This window comes from Tachypleus tridentatus, chromosome 7, assembly GCF_004210375.1.
Source record: "Tachypleus tridentatus isolate NWPU-2018 chromosome 7, ASM421037v1, whole genome shotgun sequence".
NCBI lineage: Eukaryota > Metazoa > Arthropoda > Merostomata > Xiphosura > Limulidae > Tachypleus > Tachypleus tridentatus.
The window spans coordinates 55,999,570-56,022,548 of record NC_134831.1 but is presented as its reverse complement, the minus strand read 5'-3'; the positions used below and the strand labels follow the sequence as shown (position 1 = coordinate 56,022,548).

The 22,979-nt window shown below is 36.0% G+C and overlaps 1 protein-coding gene across 4 annotated transcripts in view; it reads right to left on the bottom strand.

The window, feature by feature from the left end:
- Positions 1-22,979, bottom strand: part of LOC143255708 (carotenoid-cleaving dioxygenase, mitochondrial-like) — a 69,006-nt gene that overhangs the window by 4,737 nt on the left and 41,290 nt on the right. For 3 of the 4 annotated variants that reach the window (XM_076511783.1, XM_076511784.1, XM_076511782.1), the window contains 2 exons: positions 19,190-19,298; positions 7,054-7,163 (listed from right to left, as the gene is read on the bottom strand). In XM_076511783.1, the coding sequence (XP_076367898.1) occupies positions 7,054-7,163; positions 19,190-19,298 (219 nt within the window). Of the gene's footprint in view, positions 1-7,053; positions 7,164-18,264; positions 18,423-19,189; positions 19,299-22,979 lie in introns of those variants that run through there. The other variant, XR_013030800.1, reaches the window with a different exon arrangement.

Genomic DNA, 22,979 nt, shown 5'->3' with positions numbered 1-22,979 from the left:
TTGTCTTCTATATGCAAACGTTTTTTCTTTACACATGCTAAAAGCTTTGCACCCCCCCTCATTGGAATTAATATATTTCAACATGCCTCTAATGCAAATCATCATGCATTATTTATCAAAAATAGTAGCATAACATGCTATGGGGTATTGGACCATACTCAGCAAGTTAACTACATCCAAACCCTCCTCAATGCGGTACAGTCATCCACACAAACTCTGCATTTAAATTAATAGTAGGAGACCACATGAATCAGTTCAGTGACAGATCAACTCCACAGTATTGTAAATGGTATGAGAAGGTCACATCATCTTGTAAGGTGGCATTCAACTTCAGTGGTCATGGATATTGTTCAATGTGCAAGTAGTATAAGGAGACCATGTCATCCTGTAAGGTTATGGATTATCTCCTTTAAAGGCTATGTTACATTTACACCAGCAGACCTCCATTGTCTTACTCTTAGCTGAATGGTTATAGCCAACTTTTGGGGGAACCTATTCAGGAAGCTTCCTCCACGGTCAACCACCTCAGAAGCTTGGAACTAGAAAGTGGTAATGACTCCCTTACTCCACCAAAGAAGGAAGATGAGAAGGCATTGAAGGGCCCAGAGAAATATCATCATCAGATACAGTACAAAGGATAACTGTGAAACCTTATTTTGAAAAGCAGACCATACTGAATCATTATCTCAAGACCAGGCCAGGATGAGCAGCTGTCCTCTTTTCCTTTACCCATTTAGTCCATGGGTGGTACAGTCCAGAACAGATATGTTTATGACACAATTATTGCAAGGTGGGTAACCTTTCACAGATCTTGTAGAGTGCCCCTTCTCTACAGTGAGTGTGAAGAGTTATGGATGATAGACTGTAAGAGTACATGGCTTACAGCATGGATTTGAAGTTAAAAAATATCTGGTCAGGCACCACTTTTCACAAAACACAATTCATGTGATAAAAAAAAAGGGGGAGTAAAGAAAGGCTCCTGAAAAAGACGAAAATGAAGAAAACTTACCAGTTAAAGTCACACTGAAGTCTGGAACATGGCAACATGTAGAAGACAAAACCCCAACACAGGGGAAAGCACCACGTGGGAAAGACAGTGGTGGGCAAATTTACTGGACATGGTCCACACACCAGCATGAAGAATCTCCTTCAATGGAGGATGAAAATAAAAGAAGAGTGAAAATGTGAGAAGACAGACTGGATGAGAAAAAACATAGAATAAGGTACGAGATGAAGAAGGTACAAAGGAGTGGCCAAGTGGGCCCAATTTGTAAAGGAGAAGGAAAAAAATCAAGAAAAGAGGAGGAGAGCAAGGCAATAAAAAATTGGTTGTGCTTACCCTGGAGGATAACTGTTTATGCAATATCACACCTGAGGTCCCTGACTGTACACAGAGTTTATTAGGGTCTGGACAAGGGTAAGGATGGGACATATAATGTATGAAATAGGAGAAAACAAGGAACAACCTTCCTGAGATGCTGGGGATTTGGATAGAAAGGAGAAGATGAATAGGGTGATAACAGGTACATGATACAACAAGAGCAAAAAATCAGATCAGTGACTTCCACAGACCAAGAAAAGAATAAAATATATCTTAAAGAACAAATGAAACAAAGAGCATGAGGAAAGTGGTTCAAATGAAGGTAAAATCAGAGCATGGAGGACCACAGAAATGACTCAAACCAGAAAGAGAGGATGCTTAGAAAGCCTCTGAATGAACTGCATGAGAATAGAGGAAGTAAAAATCCCATGGTAACTGGAAAAGTGAAAGGTGTGGGAGAGAACTGCCCAAAAACCAGAAAGTCAGGTGAGAAATTATGCTACCCCAGCCACAGAAAACTAGTTGGCAGGAAATCCTCTGCCAGCTGGCACAATTCCATGGAAGATGGACAAACAAAACGAACTAACAGGGAAGCAACTCTACATGTGAAGCCAGATCTCCTCATCAAGGACTGGATAAAAACCAGAACGAGAGATTGGGATAATCCATGATGACAAGAAAACCCACTTGAAGAGAAAAATATATGCTGGTATGGGTTGAAATATATTTTTTTTCAATGTAGAGGAGCAAACAACGTTTCAAGATTAGGATGTAGAGCGATGAATTGAAGTTGGTGCAGAAGGGACAGAAACAAAGGAAAAAGACAGGTGGAAAGAGGAATACACATTAGAGTCTCAACAAGAGAACCCAACAAGGAGTGGGGTGTACCAGACAAGTCACCCAAAGAAGCAATTGGATGGAAGGGTACACATAAAAGTATGTGTGAGACCAATCCTGGCTGAAAACATCAACAGCCAGAGCCTGTTGATGAAATGAAGTCACCAAAAGAGAGGTAGCCATGTATTGAGGCCCATGGCAAATGCATCCAATTAGGTAGAACTACCACAAAGGCATAGGTCCCTGTAAACAAGTGGATCAAATAACCACTCTGTGGATGAGATTTTGCCAAGGTGTGAAAGATAAGATGTGACTAGATTGAAAGCATCCAGCACGTGACATGCAGTAAGATGAATATAATACAGAAGATCAAAAGACTGAAAACAGAGATCTCTGAGTGAGGTGCTCCCTCCTTTATGGTTGATAAGAACTGTCTGAAAGAGCAACCATCATGGAGCTTTCTAAAAGAACCACTACCAGACAGCAACAGGCATGTGAAAAGAAGTAATGTGATGCCTGATAAACTGCTAGAAGGTCAAGAAAATCAATAAATAAGTAAATGAGAAAGTCTTGTGATTCTAAGTTCTTCAACCCTTAAGGGAAGCATTTGTGAGCAGACATGTAACAGAATACAGGGAAGGAAGTGGTACTTATGGGCTTACTCCAGCAGAAACTACAGATCATCTCTCAGAGAAGGAGGAAGGTAAATGGCTGCTAAAGAGAATCATGTGCAAGATTCCATCTAGAGTAATAAGTGATCAAGCCAAAAGGGCATGATGAACTAAACGATCCATGAAATGTAGATGTAAATGACAAGGTACAATGGGACTGATGTTGGTGTTGAAGGAGATTCAAATGCATAGGGATAGAGTGGGTCAAAGTATGGTCCTCCCTAATATAAACAACCAGCCCCAAGAGCTGCTAGAAATAGGAAGTGGTAGGCATGAATGGTTGACTCATGCTTACAATGAGCCAAAAGGAGCCATATGTCCACATAATAATGGAATTGCAAACCCAGAGTCAGAAAATGATTAGCAAAAGCTCATACAATGCATCAAAACATCAACAGAGCTGAGAAAAGTTCAAAGGGAATGATACTAACTAAAAAGAAAGTCAAAACTGAAGTGCTAATGGTATGTAATGGAGACCAGTAAAAATTCTAGTCACTGTTGTAACTCTCAATGTGGTAAAGTGAACTTCAGAATGCAATAAACAGAAACGTTTTACAAAACTTTAATGTAGAAAGAAAATGGCATTAATTAACTGTTAAATATGAAAAAAGAATCTAGCTGGACAAATTAGATGAAGTTTAAAATGAAACACTTTGTGAGGAAAACAAAATCAAGCATGTGGTAATAAATAAATAATAAAAAGCACATCTGATCACGAATGTTGCAAAATGAGAAGTGAATGTTCAGTAAAGGAGTGTAGTCATATATATCATGTGAGAAGGCTATGCTACTGCTGGTTGATGAATGACATAAATTTGTAGATTAGACATGTTGGAATATACTAACTTCAACAGGGGGGTAGAAACAAGGCTTATGGCAAGTGTAAAAGAACATTTACATATAGAGGACAGTACTGAGTAAAAATAGCTAATTTTGTGAGAGATTTAAGTACCATATTGGAAATGGCTAAAACAGAAAATAAAACAAATATTGAATGTGATAGAGTCTCATTGAATTCTTCTGATCATGTTCTGCACAGTCAATTACCACACAAATTTTGCAAGAATAGCAATATTATTAATAGCAAAGGCGTGTGTTTTTCATATAGCAAAGCCACAAAGGGCTATCTGCTCAGCCCACCGAGGGGAATCAAACCCGATTTTAGCATTGTAAATCCGGAGACATACTGCTGAATAGCAAAGGCACTATTGTTATTCAAATGATTGTTCATTGCTAAAAATCATCAAGTCATATATCTTAAGCCTGATCTCACCAAAAGCAGAAAACACAGTAAGATGTGTTTACTTCTTCAGAATTTAAAACAAAAAATAAGTTTAATGAAAAGATAAACAAATTCTCTTGAAGAGTTTGTCCATTTACATTGTTCTTGAGAAATCATCTACCCTTGCTATGGAAGATATTAACCTTCAGATACTTAAAAAAAAGCTGCACATGAGAGCACAATATGAGATTTTTTAAAGTTTCTTTAACACATGAAAGTATAACTTAACTTTGGTCAAAGTTATTTCCACAAATCAAAATGTAATATGACACTTATCTAGGTAATTTTCCATCTCCAAATACTCAAATACTGATTTTTTTATGTCCAAAACCATGTGTTGATAGTTGAACTTGCACAAGACAAAACTCAAATTACATCAAAAGGTAAGCATAAAAAAAATCATAAAAGAGTAAGAAATCACACAAATATGTAAGCTGTATAAAATCAAATGAATATACTGCCTTATGAGCATTCGTGTAAAGAACTGAAAAATTGGTTCTAAGTGCCCTCTATTGTTTAAGTATTTAAACACTGTTGTAGTGTAAAAATTCATATTTACTAAATCACAACGTGTTTGAAAGACCTTTGTAATGAGACTAAAGCAATAAATTATATATTTTTTCTTGGGAAGGCATACGTCTGACCAGGCTGCCATATGAATCAGACATAATTTGAATTTGATTCATCATGAAATATACTTTTCATAAACAGAGTTCTGATAATTTTAAAATAAGACTTTTCAAAATATTTTTTCCATTTTTTTGCCATACACAAAAAATTTTCATCAAAACTCTGTTGAAAAGAATTGTCATGGTTAAAATAATTTTAAATTGCAAAGATAAAAATATAATATGACACTACCTCTATCATGACCAGCTAACACCTTCCTGTTGTGAGTGTATATCTACATATCAAATTTCAAAATTTATGTAAAAATAATAATTCTAAGTCTATTTCAACAAGGTTTAATTTAAAACTAGTTCAAAAACAACACTTTAAATACTTATTTAGTATTATTTGCAGAGAAAAGTTACAAAGTTCTCAAAATTTTGCTTCTGTTCAGCTCCAAGAAGTCATCTGTGAAGAATACACTTATTAATTTTTTAGCTTTTTTTGCCTATCTCAAAGTAAAGGTGTATATTTCTTAAGAAACTATCATCCACTGATCTTATGAATTTACTACAGCCTTACTTCATGTTTCATGACATCACAACAACTGTCTTGAAACTTATTAATGAAGTGCAGTTCTGAAAATAGCTACAGGCAAGACTCAAATGTGATTCAATAAACTATGTTATAAACTACTTATGTCAATCCATAGTGTGTGTGTAAATACATGTATATATGATATATAGTAGCTTCATCAGTAATTTACAGCTTTGTGTTAAAGTTGCTAGCTGAAGTTAAGTTCTTATACAGACGGAGAAGTAATTTAACAAGAAACTTCAAGACTTTGTTAGGACCACACCAAATATCTAGGAATTCTTTTTAGTTCCTTTTAATGTTCTCATATATGGTAATAAAAAGTACTTACTCAAGCACTTAATTATTAACAGCTTTGGTAAGGAAGTTTTATGTTATTCCCAATCAGAAAGATAATTTGTTTGAATGAAAGTAATTGTGTTCGTTAAAACATACACATTCATTATACGTACTCAAGTTTTTTCAGACGCAATCTGATCTCCAACTGTTATTTACAGTGCAGGAACCAAAATATATACTCTTCAGAAAAAGAAATGCAAAAGGCAAAATTTGAGACATATTGTTAACAAGTTTATTCTGGGTGGTTCTGTATCACATGTATGAAACTTTGCACATTCACTGCTGAACATCCAAAGTCTGCAAAGGCGAAGTCCACGCTCACTAGTTGAAGTTTAACGTCACTCAACATCAATAAAGAGTATGCCCCCCGTGAGCATCAATAACTGCTTGGCATCTCCTGCCCATGGAAGCGATGAGATGACGAATCACATCCTGTAGAATGGCTGTCCAGTCAGCCTGCAAAGCTGCTGCAAGCTGAGGTAGAGTCTGCGGTTGAGGTTGTCGCCGTCGCAGACGTCGGTCCAACTCGTCCCAAAGATGTTCGATGGGGTTTAAATCTGGTGATCTGGAGGGCCAGGGAAGAACATTGATGTTGTGGTGTCTCAAAAAGACAGTGGTAAGTCGAGCTGTGTGAGGACGGGCGTTGTCATGTTGAAAAACATCGTTGACGTTCACCATGATTGGTTGCACATGGGGCCTAAGAATCTTCTCGACGGTTGCGTACGGTCTGATCGGAAATCCTACGCAGCCCTGGTATGGTTGAGGCAGTAGACGTCGCAGTGGTGGTCCTATCCCAAAGGTGACGTAACCGGATGTAGCAATCTTGTGCGGGCGTGGTTACACGAGGTCTGCCAGATCGTGGATGGTCACGAGTTGATCCATGTTGTTGGTGACGATTCCATAGCCTTGTGATGGTGCTTGGGTGGACATTCACAGCTCTGGCAACATCTGATCGAGATTCGCCTGCTTCCAAGTGACCAATGGCATTGTTGCATTGTGCTTCAGTCAGTCTTGGCGTAACTGTATTGCGTGTTGGTGGCTTAACACTGAGCTATGGAAACTGAGAACCCGTCACTTTTATAGGGATTTTGCACATGTTGCACTTGCAGAACGTGCAGATCTCTCAAACAAATTTATTGGACACGAATATGTTTTAGCGAAAAATCTGATGTTTTCCTCCATTTTCAAAGTGCACAACTTTTATTGTCATTTTGGTCTGACAGTCAGTGCCTTAACACGTGTAACATCACATACTCTGAGCTTGTAATGTTATTACATATATTTCTCTTTAAAATAACAAAAATATCCCTTTTGCATTTCTTTTTTTGAAGAGTATATTTTTAACATAAATATTTTAACAGATAAGTTGAATATAAAATTAAAACTTTAAAAATACTTACTAAATATGTCTGTAAGTCTTCTGGTAGTCTTCCAGTAGCATAAAAATACTTATACTTCTTTCCATTGAACCCATCATAGTTAATCCTTGGTAATTCACAAAGTACTGGACCTAATGATATTGTTGAATTTAATTAATCAGAACTCTTAAAATAAAAATTTAAAACAAATTTGAAACCAAAAAATCCTATAAAATTACTGTGTCAGTAGTGAATTCTAGTTTGTTTGTTTATTTTAATTCAGACTTTGAATCTATTAAAACATACATATAATCTACAGCATTATAAATATTTTGTATTTTTTTACTCTTACCTTTTATTTGGAAGGATTATTGATAACTAAAACATATCTTTACATATTATAAACCAAAAACCAAAATGCTAAAATGTTGCACTCACTAAAAAAGGAAATATAAATCTTTAACATCAAACCCAGCCATCATTAGCCCAGTCAACTTCCATTTAAATCACTCACACATTCCTTGTAGATCTTTAAATCAGTGGTTCTAATACCTGTCTTAAGTTACTTAACCCTAAAGTTGGTAGTTGATTAAACAGATAGTAGTGGCTTTTTTAGTAATCAAAGTATCTTGCAAATGATAGAGACTGTCTTTCAATGATAATGTAGTTTAAGAATTTTTGATCAACATGACTTTCATGGTCATCAGTTCACCTTTCACAAAGAAATTATTTGAGAATTTGTTCTCATCATTTGTATCACTGTTGTGGTGAGAGTTACAGCTTTTATACTCATCAATTCATCTCTTGCACAGAAATCTTCCTCTGAAAATGGATTCTTCCCAAAACTTGTATCAAGATTTGGATGAGAGTCTACTGCCTTCTGCTACACAATTTTCCAACAGATGGCCAATTTTCAGTGTTATATTGACCAATATACAATGAATGTTCAAAAGTTTACTTTAAGTTGTAAGTTCAAGGTTGTTCTGTGTTTGATATATAAGAGTGTTTAGTTTATGGGTTATTACTTAGTTAATTTAGTTCTTTAATATTTAATAATAATTAAATTTATATAACAAGAGTGTTAAAAGTTATTTATTTTAAAAACAAAAGTTGTGGCAAGTTTCTTTAAGTAACTTGATGCAAGTCACATATTGTGTATGCAGTTTAATTGCTGTACTAGGTTTTCATAATATTGTTGATGTCATCTTACTCGAGTTTTTCTTGTTGTGTATAATGTTGTTATTAGAGGATTAGATATTTCTAGATTTTTGTGTCACATGTTATAAATACCTGCATGTACAGAAAGGAAAAAAGAAAGCAAGTTAAGTGACAGATAATTAGACAGATTTAGAATGAGTGACTGGCAGTTTAGCCATAATAGGCAATTTCTAAAGAAGCCAGAAAAAGTTAGATTGGCCTTGCTTTTGAAATACTTTTCATCAATACTAATACAACATTTTAGAAGTTTCACTGCATACTTTGAAGCAAGACATCAAATCCTAAATTTATACAAGGCTCTCAAGAAAAAAAAGAGCAAACAAGACATGAAGCCCCTGCAAGTACCAAAAGGCAGCATCCCAAATACAGGTTTGAAAGAACTGAAGGAAGCACAGAAGAAGGATTCTTCACTGCAGAAACTTTGGGAAAGCACTCACACAGTCTTAAACAACAGAAAACCAGAAGAGAGTGCTGTATCAAATCCATCAAGGTAGTTATATTGGAAAAGTTAAACAGATCATAGTACCAATGGAATACCAAACTTGGATGATGAAGTTGGTTCATGAGTCAGTTGTGAGGAAGACATTTAGGTGCAAAGAATACTGCAGACTGAACTGGCAGCAATTTCCATTGAGCAGGGGTAACTGGAAATGTGACAAGATTTTAGATAAAATATCTTTTATAGAATAGCCATTCAGCAGAGTAGCTATGAATGTAATTGAACTACTAGCACCTGTTTCTGACAAGAGCAACTGGTGTGTGCTGACAGTTATGACTGTGCAATATATTATCCAGAAGCCACAGCACCACTGAATACACAAACAAAGAGTGAAAGAAGCCTTCTTGGAAGTGTTCTGCAGAGTGAACTTTTCAAAAGAAGGCCTCAGTGACAGATGGGTCCAATTTACTTCAAAACTAATGCAAAAGGTGTGTACAGTAATCTGTATTAGGTAGCTCTTTATCACCTTGTACAACCTTTCTACAAACATTGTAATGGACCTTGTGAGAGAATTAACAGAGTCCTAAGGACCATAAAAAAGAGGATGTATGTGAAGAGAGATTGTTATTGTGACAGGACATGCAGGCATTATTATTTTCTTATGAAGATGTCCCACAAACAAGTACAGGATTTTCAATCTTTGAGCTACTGTACAAAAGAACAGTAAAATGTGCAGTGGCAGGAGAAGAAAAAATATATGTAAGGAACACATATCAGTATGTGTTAGACCTCAGAAATCAAATGAAAGAGACCTGTAAACTTGCTCAAGAGAGACTGTAAGCAGCTTAAGACAGTCAAAAACACTTTTATGACAAGATGACCAAGCACTGATGCTTTAAGGTTGGGCATAAGGTAGCTCTGTTACCCACAGACAACAACAAACTCTTCCTGAAGTGAAAATGACCTTTTGAAATACAGGAAATTCTTAACAGAATAGGATACAATTGGAAAGTAAATGGGAAGACCAAGATCTATCATGCCAATCTGTTGAAATGTATTTGGAAAGGGAAAAATAAAACCTAATAAGTGCAGCTCTTGAGGCAAAGATGAATGCTGCAGGAATGGCTGTCATAGATGCAGAACCAGAATACAGAAAAATATAAAGACCTGTTAGATCTAAGGAAACTGGATAGAGAGAAAAAATACAAAGATGTCAATATAAGTGAGGAACTGACTGGCAAGCAGAAGAAAGAACTACTAGATCTACTGTGCTAGTATGCAAGTATCTTCACAGATAAACCAAACAAAACAGATCTTGTGCAACACAAGACCATGACCAAGAATCTAGCCAAGGAGAAGCTATATCAAATGCTCTTGCAATGGGAGACCTGATAAAGCAGAAAGTTGTAACAATGTTATAAGTTGAAATTATCAAGTACTCAAATTCAGCCTATTGTTCATCATTGAATATCATGAACAAGAAGGATGGCTCAAATCATTTCTGCATAGAGTTCAGGAAGCTAAACCTTGTAATTACATTCAACTCTAAACCTGGAGGCTATCATTGCAAAACTAGATGAGGCTAGATTCTTTTCAAAGATCAACCTCGGTAAGTTATTGGCAGACCCCAATAGAAAGAGGATCTAATAAGAAGGTCACTACTGTAATATCAGACTGATATTACCAATTTAAGAGGAAGCAATTTGAATTAGTTAACTCAGCAGCAAAATTCAATCACATAATGAGGAGGATGTAAAAAAAAATACCAACATCAAGCATTATGTGGATGATATTCTGACACATAGAGCCAGATGGAAGACAACCTAAAGAAACTTAAGATAGCTTTTTTGATGAGTGAGGACAACAGGATTGATCAACATACAATCTAACTGCTACTTTGTGAATGACAGCTAGTCATGGGAAAGGAGAAAATTACCATTCATTGTTCTGGCCAATGTTTCAAACACTGGATGTAGAGCAGTACTCCTACAAGAGCATGAAGATAGACTGTTTCCAGTAACATATATAAGTAAAAAACTATTGTGTAGGGAGAAAAATTATATGTGATAAATAAAAGTGTCTGGCCACCATATTTGCCACTCTGAAGTTTCTGCACAACCTGTACAGGAAGGAGTTTATTCTCTAGATGGACAACCAACTAACTGCATTCATCTAGAGGTGCATAACTAACAGTGTACAGATCATTCAGTTGGCACTGCACCTCCAGAATTACAGGTTCTATGTCTTGAAGCCCTCAAGGACAAATGTCAACTCAGACTTTGTATTAAGTGAAACAAGAAAAAATAAATAATTCTCTTGAAGAGAGCTTATTGTCTTACTTTGTGTATGCAGTTTAACTTTTGTACTAGGTTTTCATAGTACTGTTGATGTCATCTTACTTTAAGCTTACAAGTTTTTCTCATTGTGTATAATATTGTTGTCACTAGAGGACTAGATATTTCTGGAGTTTTCTGTCACGTGTTATAAATGCATGCAGATATAGAGAGGAAAATACAAAAGCACATGAAGTAAAAGATAATTAGACAGATCTATACTGAATGATTGGCAGTTTAGCCATAGAGGTGATTGTTAAAGAAGGCAAAAAATTAGTGAAAGTGAAGTTGGCTTTGCTTTTGGAATACGTTTCATCAATACTAAAACAGCAATTTGGGAGTTTTTCATTGCATATTTCAAAGCAAGTTATCAAATCCTATACTTAATCAAAGTCTTATGTGAAAAACTAATGAAGTGGATTTTCTCTTGTACAAAGTTACCACTGAAACATCACAACTGACTCCAATGATTTTAAGGTTCAACAGTGAAAGAATTTCATAAATTTAAAATGTTTAAAAATCACATTTGACCTGTTGCTACTTTTTACTTCTTATTGATCAATCAGATTTAAAACATTGAATATAAATTGTGGTATTATATTTCTATTTTTGAATCTTAATATTTCAAATTGTTCTTTACTTTATAGTTTCAAGGGAAAAAATATCAAATTAATATGATCTAAGAACTTATAATTTAACCATTAAATCTGGTTGATTGGTTGTTTGGCATTTTATAGTGCAAAGCAACTAGGCTATATGTGTCAAACAACTGGTAAAAAATTTAAAACAAAGTAAAACTATGAAAATTTGTAAAAATGAATCATGTTAAAAGTCCAATTTTTTTAATTAAAAAATTAATTAGCTTTAAAAAAGCCAATGGCTCTTAAAAAAATTAAAAACATTTGTAAGGTGAATAGTGTCACCATGGCAAATGACACTGTCCAGTGTCAGGGGTAAACTTGTGGACAAAGCATGTCTAAAATGGTGCTATCGTTTAAAGTTGTAATGACTGCATAAAATGTAGACAATTGTGACTTGAGTGTCGCACAGACAACACATTGATGCATCAGTCCCCAGATAAAAAAAAAAGTTAAAAAAACTGTGATAAATACATAGTCTAGTTAGGACAACTTCCTCCTTCTGATCCTTATGGAAACAAAATGGCCAAAGTCCAATAGAAGATTTTATCTTGAAGAGTTTGTTATCATATTGCTCATTCCAAGTTGACTGTCAACTGGAACAGGCACGACAGTGGTAGCACCAGAGCAGACAGATTAGACTCATTCCCGCAAATACCAATGTGGTCTGGTATCCAGAATAATTGGATAGAGGTAGATGTTAAAGTGAAATGGGCCTGTCGGTTTTGAATATTGATGAGAAAATGGTGAGAACTAACCTGAAACGATTCCAGAGCCAGTAGAGAGCTAAGTGAAATGGTATAAATAGTACAATTTGAGTACTGCTTATCTTCTACATGATCCAGGGCAAGAGAAATGGCATACAATTTGGCAGTGAACACAGAAACTGCAGAGGGGATTCTGTGTGCAATCACCTAACCACAACTAACCATGGCAGAGCTCACAGAGTCACCTAAACCATCTGTAAAAATAGTAACTGAAGAGTGGTTCAAAAGATGTCCAGCAAATATAAGATGGTACTTACAGTCGGGAGTATGTACCTTTCTCAGATGACTCAAAGAAAGGTCACACTTAGGGATGGGAATAAACCATAGTGGAATGGGCTGACCAGTGGATACAGCAGTGTCATCCAAGAACAGACCCAATTCATCTAACTGCACCTGGATATGAAGAACAAAAGGAACAATGTCAGTCCATCTGTTCTGAAAAAGCATGCCCAAATACAACCTCAAGTGGGATGCTGTAGTAAGGATTGAAGTTTTGAAGCATACAGTAAAGACAGTTGCAAACAGCAGAGGTGTAAAGGGGGTTCACGAGACTGTGTACAAGCTTTGGACTGGGGAAGTGCAGAAAACTCCAGTACAGAGCTGAAGCCCCTGATGATAAGCAGGGTCTAGAATCAAGCCAGTTCTGATCAAATGAGGGCATGATAGATCTTAAGCATAGAAAACTGAACTGCTCCCCAAGCGATGGAAGAGAGAACATGAATGAGGTTCAGTGTCTTTGCACACTTGGCCTGTAGCTGCTTCATATATGGTATAAAGGTCAGCTTATGGTCAAAAATAAGCCCCAAGAATTTTGCTTCATGGATCAGGGGAAGCACAACTTCACAGACACAGAGTTAAGGATTGGGGTGGATACCCTGCTGGCAGCAAAAGTGCATGCAAATGATTCTAGAGAGAGCAAGGTTAAAATTGTTTGCTGTAGTCCACTTCAGTAAACACTGAAGACAGTCTGTCGCTCAATAAACCTCATGTTCAAAGACTGCCACAAGATTTGGAAGTCTTTGACATAGAGCCCATTTTTAACAGTAGGAGAGAGTTGTCCAGTGATGGCATTAATATTTGTACTGAAAATTGTGACACTCAAGACACAGCTCTTAGGAATTCCAAGTTCCTGTAGGAAAGAATGGGAAAGTGTCTAACCTACACAAACTTGAAATCACCTGACCATTGAAAACTTTTTTTTAAAAAAGGGAAAATAGCCACACAACCCATATGAACAGTGATCTCTCAAAATGCCATACCTCCACGTAGTATCATAAGTCTTATCAAGGTTAAAGAATACTGACACAAAATGTTGTCACTTGAGAAAGGCTTCTCTGATTGACATTTCAAGTTGAATCAGGTGGTCCACAGTGGAGTGCTGTCATTGGAACTGGGTAGGCAAGAGGAGGTTGTCTGATTCAAGGAACACAACAAGACAAGCATTAACCATCCTTTCTGAGGTCTTACAGAGACAGCTTATCAAAACAATTGATCTGTAGTTTGAAGGAATCTTGGGATCCTTCCCAGGCTTAGAGAAAGGTAGGAAAACAGCTTGGTGCCAAGCATCAGGAAAAGCATTCTCCTGTCAAAACTAGTTAAAAATAACCAGAAGAATAGCAAGAGAAGTAGGAAAGAGATGGTGCAGCATCTTGTAGAGTATATCATTAGGTCCAACCAATGTACTGCTAGATTGATGAAGAGCATGCTTGAGTTCCTCCAGTGTAAAGGGGCAATTATAGTCATACAGACAACTAGTCCAAAAGGAAAGAGGTGATTACACTGCCCAAGTCTTGATGGCTAAGGTGGAGGATGAAGCAGAAGTGCTAGATACCCAGCAAAAGCTTTTGCTGATACTCTAGGAAATGCTCTGGGCATCAACGATTTCCTGGACATCAGAGAGCAAGACTGAAAGGGGGGACAAAATTATACTGTACTCTGACCTTCCTAATACTGCTAGTTGTGAATTTAATCAAAGATTCCTTCTGGCTTTAACATCTTACCTGCATGGGCCTGCTGAAAAGTGATGTTTGAAAGTGTGGAATACCTATGAAAGGTATCCCAGGCCCATTTTTGAGCCTTCCGTAAAATGTTGCAGGCAGGATTCCACAATGGACAAGGATACTGTGTAAAATGTGTTGAGGCTTTAGAAATACGTCGAGTAGCTGCCTGGATAATACAGTCAGTCATTGCTGCCATGCAGTCATCTATTGATGATTTACAAATGACAGCACAATCATGTTCTGAGAGAGCATTGAAAGAGGGCTAGCTGGCTCAGTCCAGCTTCCACCAGGGCATGCACGTCAGGTGGCATCAGCCATGGCCAGTCTCCCTCAAATTAACAGAAAAATGATCACTGCCCTCTACCCACAGGTGAGAAAAAAGTGAAGGGGAGCAAACTGAAAGATCAATAGCAGTAAAAGGCTGACTAGGTGCATGAAAATAAGTATAAACAGCAATACTGAAGAGAGAAGAGCATCCCTTATCATCAATATCAGCATCTCCTAAGAGAAGATTATGTCCATTAAAGTCTCCAAGATTAGAAATGGAGATGGCAACTGTTTAACAAGAACATCAAGGTCTGATTGATCATAGATTTTCTCAGGAGACAGGAAGAGAGAACAAACAATGATGTTATGACCACAGAAAACATGGATGGCTGTGGCCTCCATGGGTATGTCGAGTGGCAAAGACAGGGTATGGACATGCTGATCAACCAGCAATGCCACTCCTCCATGCACTCATCCATCAAGTAACCTGTTATATCTGTACAAAGAAAACTGCTGAAGAATGACTGTATCAACAGGTTTCAGAAATGTTTCTTGTAAAGAAAGACATACAGGATGATAAGAATCAAACAATGCCTTGATATTGTCTAAATTAGAGTGAAAACCTTGACAGTTCCACATCTCAAGGCCGGAGAAGAAGATGAACCTGAGGAAACACCCAAACTCAGAACCAAAGTAGATCTGGGGATCTGCTAGAAGGTTGGTTGGTTGATTTAGTGTTTTATGGCACAAAGCAGCTAGGCTATCTGCAAGAAATATCCAGCAAAATTGCTAGAAGGAATGGTAGGGACAGAGATGTGTGTTGATGTTGACCCACCGACTTTCTTAACCATAGAGGGTAAAAGATTTTTCACATGGTTTGAAAATGAATACTTTGGAGACACAGAGAGATCTGTCTGCACTCACACTGTAGCAGTGTAACAGAGTGCAGAAGCATACATTAGAGATAGAGTGGTGGGCAGTAACTTTTGATCCTCAGGGTAAGAAATGTTGTGAACCATTTACAAACACTGTACCTCTTTTTCTACCACCCACCTAAGGCATGAATGAAAGTCAGATGGGTGAGGGCCACTACAATGAGGGTCTATTTCACACTCACAAGCATTAAGGTCCTTGCCACTGCAACAAGCACAATCAAGAAACCACGACATGATGTCTTTGAGCAACCAAACTGCTGATACTGGAAACGTGTTAGAGTTCAGAATATAAGGTCATACTTTGCAATTTAGATAACCTGCTATGATGGTGGCAGGTGGATGTAGTAATGTAAACATCAAAATTATGACACTGGTCAGCTTCACAATTCAATCTTTATGAGTGTAGATATGCCTTACTGCAGAAACTCCTTGGGTGGAGAAACCAGTGAGGATCTCTGACTTTGGGATGTTCTTCAAATCCCTCTCAACAATAACTCCTTGTGACAAATTCAAAGTAGCACTGGAAGTTACCTCAATGGGTACATCCCCAATGGCCTTCAAATGTGAGAGGAGTTCACTGTGTTTAGGAGTGGATGTTTCCACCAAAATATCTCCAGAATGTAGTTTTTTGACTGACTTAGGAGAGCTAGTAAGCTCCTTTAGTCCCTTCTAAATAAAAAAGGGAAACATTTGTCCTGAAGATTTTTCTCATAAAGAATGTAATATCAGAAAATGAGGTATAGGTGTTGAAGAAGTTGAAGATTGCTGTTCAGAATCTTCAAGATGTAGTCATTTACCAATGGTCTGGTTTTCACTATTTTATTTAGGCTTTGATCAAGGGGATCCATAATAAAGAAAGAATAGCTTAGCATTGTATAACTAGTTATATTTGAGCAGATGATGACAACATTTTCTTTGATCTAGTGATAACCAAGATAAATTTTTCAACACAATTTTATGTAAATTAAGTAAAAAGTTTTAGGAACAAAAACATTCCATTGTATCTTTCATTCAAATTATCATGCAATTACCTTCCATCAATGGGAGTGTCACACTCTCTTGATGCATGCAAGTCCCTCTATTAAATTCTACTAAACTATCACTTCAAGTTGGCAGAAAATGGAAGCACAAGGAGGAAAGGTGGGAAGTTTGAGAGGAGGTAATTATCAATTGGAAATACATTTTTGTTATAGGAAAATTATAACTTCCAATACAGTACATACCCTCTTCTCACATAAATAGCTAGAATCCCACAGTGGATAGGTGGTGGGACCAGTGCAAGGGAAAGAAAGAAGCATCCTTGAAAAGCATCCTAAGAACACTTCCCATGAGGAAATCTTCACTGTCAAAAGATCATATGTAGGAGACCACACTACTTCTGATCCAGGTATACTCTTCAAACATTTCAGAAAAGTGTCACATGAGTGGAAAGATGGAAGTTCACATCCAAATGGGAAAGAATTATGGCAGGATAGTTATCTGAGCCAAACGTTACTTATTAACTTGAATCCTGGAAAATGTAATATAGGATTAAAGGAGGTGCCTTCAGGTGTAGAGTGGCTAGGGCATGATGGATCATGTCAACTACATCCAAAATGTAAGGGTAGAATGAAGATCAAACAGTTAAGCAGTCAACTACAATGCAAAAGATGGCCACCAGGTAACAATATTCAAGTGAGAGTAGGATTGTGTAATAGAGGCCTGGAAGGCAACCCATAATAAGGTAGAGAAAAACTTATAAAATCTGTATTGTCTGAAAATGGGAAGGTGAACAATAATGGGAGCCAGCATGGTAGATCTGACCTACAGGAGCCCTCACACACGAAATTAATAATAAGTAAAGAAACTATATATTAAACAAAATTAATAGTAATTAGTAAAAATTATAAACTAAACAAGATCAACTATAAGAAGTATAAACTATAAATAAAATGAAACAGAAATATAGTGGAAATGCTGAGACAATGTATCGTGAAATAAACATACATATGTGAGGTTTTGTGCTGAAGAAAAGGTATTAAACTTAGTTAGTGATCAAACTGCAAACAGAATGAGGGATAAATAAAAAATAACACACTTATTAAGCCTAACTGAACAAGAAGTTTAACTTAATTATTGATTAATCCAGAAGTAGAACTAAAGGTAATCCAAAGATTAAAGATTTGTGAAGCCTTATTGAACAGTACAGGACAAAGTGTATTACTACACACTAAAATAAAACCTTAACTGAACAATAAGTATGTACAATATTAGAACTCTGGCTTAAAGGTTCCATACAAACCAAGTGAATAGGAAGTAGGATAAAAGATAAACAATAAAGAAAATGAAATAGATATGATTGTTTATGATTAATGAAATGTGTAGTAATATAAATATTTTTACAAGTTGTAATGTATGAAAGAATAAACAATGTTATTAAACTATTGACTGATATACAATTAAGATGAATTATGGGTAATCCTAAAATGGCAAAGACCATGATAAGCCTAAGTAATTTGATATGGGAAAAATAACAGAACTAAAATTAACTGCTAACCCGAACTTGACTATAAGTATTAACCACTCTAATAACACTTATGTCATGGAACCCAAATAACTACAGATAATAATATTAACAATAAAATTATTCACAAATAATAACAGTAGAATGTCTTACCTTTCCAAAGTCAGAAGACAGTATTTAAATGTGTTGACCTTCAAACTCAAGGCAAGGCCTGATGAAAGCCAGTTCAATGAATGTTCACTCTCCCAAGAAAGTGAAGGAGAAAAACCTTCCCAATAATTGTGTAGATGTGCTTATAGAGCATAAAACATCTAAAGAGGTAGTGTAGAATTCATAATGCAAAATAAATAACCAAACACAACTGTGTTGGCAGAAAAAAATAAGTTTTCATAATAAAGTAATATGTTCCATAAGTGGAGAGAAATATAAAATAATTCCATTTTGGAACAACTCAACAAGTTACAAATATCATTATTTTATAATAAAGAGTAAACTTCTTGAGAGGAATTAATACAAAGATACAGGAAAAAATGTTAAATAAAACACTTGAAATGAGCACAAACTAAACGTTATAACACTACCACTGCCAAAATGAGAAATGATAGTTTGGTAGAATTGAATAGAAGTCACATGTGAGATACATTTCAGATGGGTGGAAATTTTAAGACTTGTGGTATGTGCAAACAATTTTTTTTGTATATAGAGGGCACTGCTGAACAATAATAACTATTTTTGTCAGAAGAGGTAATGTACGGTATCAGAAGTATCAATTACATGATAGTAAAAATAAATGATATTTTATCCTTTATGTTAAAAATGTCTTTTAATCTCTTATAAATCTGTGTTGAAATACCTTTCTAAAAACACCTCAAAATATTTTAGTATATTTGAAAACTATGCATAAAATTTTATTGTATGATATAAAAATAATGACTTTTTCTTTTTAATGAACAAGGTATGTGAAAGGTGAGTTGTTTGAGTCTTGGTAGTAATAGACTAACAAATTCTACTATAAATAAAACAAGTTTACACCAGTAAATGTTTGATACCCACATATGTGAAGACATATACAAATTACCTTTTTCTGTGAGTTCTTCATACTTCAAAAACACATCCCCATTCTTTTGCACATAAGCTTCTGCCTGAGAGCCCTCAAGTTGAACAATGTTGGTTTTAGGGTTTTCTTCCTGGTATGATAAAATACATACCTAAGCACCTTGACCAGTTGTATTCTAATACTTCTCAATGGTAGTTATATTTTTACAAAGGAAAACACAGAAATCATAAGAATAAGTCAAATAAGTCTCTTATATTCAGCCATAATTTCCAAAGTTACTCGAGACTGTAGAATGGGCTACATTTAGTCATTATAACTATAAAAGTTTACTTTCAAGGCATTCTAAAGTTAACTTTTATTGTTTTAAATACATATATATCCCTGGATGAACAATAAGCTTAATAATTCAAATAATCAAAGGCTTGCAATTCTCTTCCTTTCATTATTTGTAAAATGATCATCACAGACTGGAAAAGAAACAGGTATGAAGATGGAGGAAGTGAAGTGTGAAACAAAAGACCAGTGACTTTGATTAACAAAGGACAATGAGAAATAAGGGGATAGGGATGGGAGGGAGAAACTGTAACCAGAGTAGTTAAGAAAATCACAGTTGAGTGAGTCAGTAAGGAATAATCAGAAGGAATTTGCCTGGACGAGGGAAACTACCTGATGAAATAATCAGACAGGCATATAAACATAAAGGATCTTATTTGACCAACCATAGCTGAAGGCATCTACAGCCAAAGCTAAAGGAAGGGGAACAGGGGACCAAAACAAAACTGACAGATGAGTGAGAGAAGTTGCAAATTCACTGATATAAGAAGCAAACTGTCATTTGCAAAGCTACTGAAAAACAAGAGAATGAAAAAAACACTCAATCTGATCAGAAAGATGATCTACCACAAGGTTGAAAGCACCTGAAACATGACACACTATCAAACAATTGTGACAACTGTAGGCCAAAAGAAAAGATCCAAGGTGAGAAAACACAGGAATCTTGACTAGGTACTCCCCTTTGTAAATGACATGAGCTATCGCTGTTGAAAAGTCAGAGTGAATCATGACCAACAAATCTTTGTAAATAGGAAGAAAAAGATATAAGGCTCAACAAGGTCAAGGATGTTGATATAAATAGAATGAGCCTTCACAGACCAATGACTTAAAGCTACTCAGTAGCCAAACCATGCACCCTAGCCCTGATAGAATGCATTCATGAATAGATGTAAATCTGGCTGTGGAAGAAGAAGCTGGTTGTCCAACCAAGGGGTATGAAAGGAGTCATCAAAGACCACATTACCAAAAGCAACAGAAACTTATGAGTAGAAAGTGAAAGAGCAGACAGGGCATTCCAAACAGCAGGTTCCATAGAACCAAGCCAAAGTGAAAGTTAGACCCAAATGACATGGGTGTTGAAGAAAATACCCAAATGAATGAAGTACTGGGTAGGATGAAGGAAAGATTTCTTAAATTTGATCAACCAACTCACAGAGCAACTTCAAGAAGTAAGTAAGAGTATGAGAGGCCAACTCCTGTTCAGAATGAGCAAGAAGAATCCATACATCCATGTGGAAGTAAAAGTGCAACCCCACCCCAGGACATGAAGATGTAGAATGAAGGTTTCCATCACCTGACAAACAAAAATGGCACTAAAACCAGCCCAAAAGGTAGAACACAAAATTGGTACACCACTCCACAATGGACAAACCAAAGAAAAGGACAAGAATGCTCTGAGATAGGAATGTGCAAATAAGCATTAAAGAAACCTATCCTGGTCATCTAAAGACCTGGAGAAAAAGCCCAATGAAGAGTATAGTTAGATTACTTGGTAAAGAATGGGGCATGAACATACTGACTGAGATGGGACAGGTCAATCACCAGCCTCCAGTCCCCAGTCTTTATGGGAATCACAAAGAGGATGGAGTAAACCCCCAAACCATGTGGGGCAGGTTCAGCAGCTTGTTGTGTGATGAGGTCTTCTACCACCTCAGAAAGATCTATGCATGACAAGGAATCCAGAGGAGGAGGAAGGGGAACAGGTATGCTGGGTAAGAAAGGAGCAGTAAGAAATGGGATGACAAAATCTTCTGACAATATTCTGTGAGCCTAAATATCAGATATGAAAGGGCTCCACCAATGAACGAAGGCAGTCAGATGAACTCCCACCAGATAGTTACTGGAAATGTTGTTGGCACATCACGTATCATTGTGAAAAACAACAAATTTTGGTACTAGAGTACAAGAAATAGGCAAGAGGATGGTCAGGAGACAGAAATTAGTGCCATGCTCAGCTTTGAATGGAGCAAATGGAACACCAGATGAAAAAGTGTGGTCTGTTGTTGGACCAAAGTGACCCTTCAACCAAAGACTCCAGAACTGTATCAAGTATATATAATCATAAAAATGGAGTCATACAGAGGTCTCACATATAAGGAGCCAAAAGAAAAGGTCCATAAAACTGTGGCATCAAGACAAGTGAGACTTTTGCAATACATATTTAATATAAATTACATTCATTTCTAAATATATATTAAACTGAAACAAACATATATATCAAAATAAGTCTATAATATTAATTCTGTTACACCTCCCTCTTTGGAGGAATAAAATTGTCTAATGCCATTTTTTTTAATTATATATCCACACATATTGATAACAATACATTAAATCTAATATATTATTGAAGAATTATACAACTCCAATACTCATCACAGTATGTAACGTAATCAATGCAAATAACATTATAATCCTAAACTTACATAGCACATGAAAGTGCACCAATACACGTGTTATCAACTCCTTTGACATGGATTATCTTCAAATGATACTCTTGTAATGTTAAACTCCAATTTAACACCCGACTGTTTTTGCCCTTCATTTGCTTAATAAACATCAATGGGTTATGATCAGTGTAAATGACAACAGGTTGTTGTAATGTAGAATCATACACATAGAAATGTTCTAAACCTAACACTGAAGCCAGTGTTTCTTTTTCCACAGCTGAATAGTTCTTTTGGTGACAATTTTTTTAGAAAAACAAAATGTTCAATACCTTTGTTGTCTGCTGTAACAGTATGGCACCATAATCACAATTGGTAGCATCAACAGCTAATGCAAAAGACTTATCAAAGTCAGGAGCCATTAATACAGGTTAAGTATAAAAGAAAGAGATCTGACTTTTTCAAAAGCAGATTGGTATCTTTCAGACCACACAAAGTTTTAAGTTTTCATCAATAAGTTTGTTAATTGTACAGTGATGTCAGAAATTTTTTTTACAAAACTTCTTATATTAACCAGTCATTCCAAAAAATCTCATCAAGCTTTTTCTGTTAGTCGGAAATGGATAATTCGCAATGCAATCAACTTTAACTTCAATTTGAGAAACGTGACTACAGTTTACTTCATTACCCAACTAAACAACTTTAGTTTTATAAAAATCACTTTTCCCCAAATTTACAGTGATGCTGGTTTTCTTATGCCTCTCAAAAACTACATAATACACTGTTACTGTAAATCATAATATCATCAACATAAATTCCAACATATAACAGATTGTTGAAACATTGATTCAACATTCCATGAAAAGTTGCTTGACAGTATTTTTATCCCAATGACATCATATTATACTGGCATAACCTATTAGGTGTAACAAAAGCAGAAATTTCTTTTGCACCCTCAGTTAGAAGAACAGCCCAGCATTTCTTCAGCATATAACATTTTGTGAGGTATCTGGATTTTCCAATTTTATCAATACAATCCTCCAATCTTGGACTGGTATAGGAATCTGTAGTTGTCAAAGCATTTACTTTTCAAA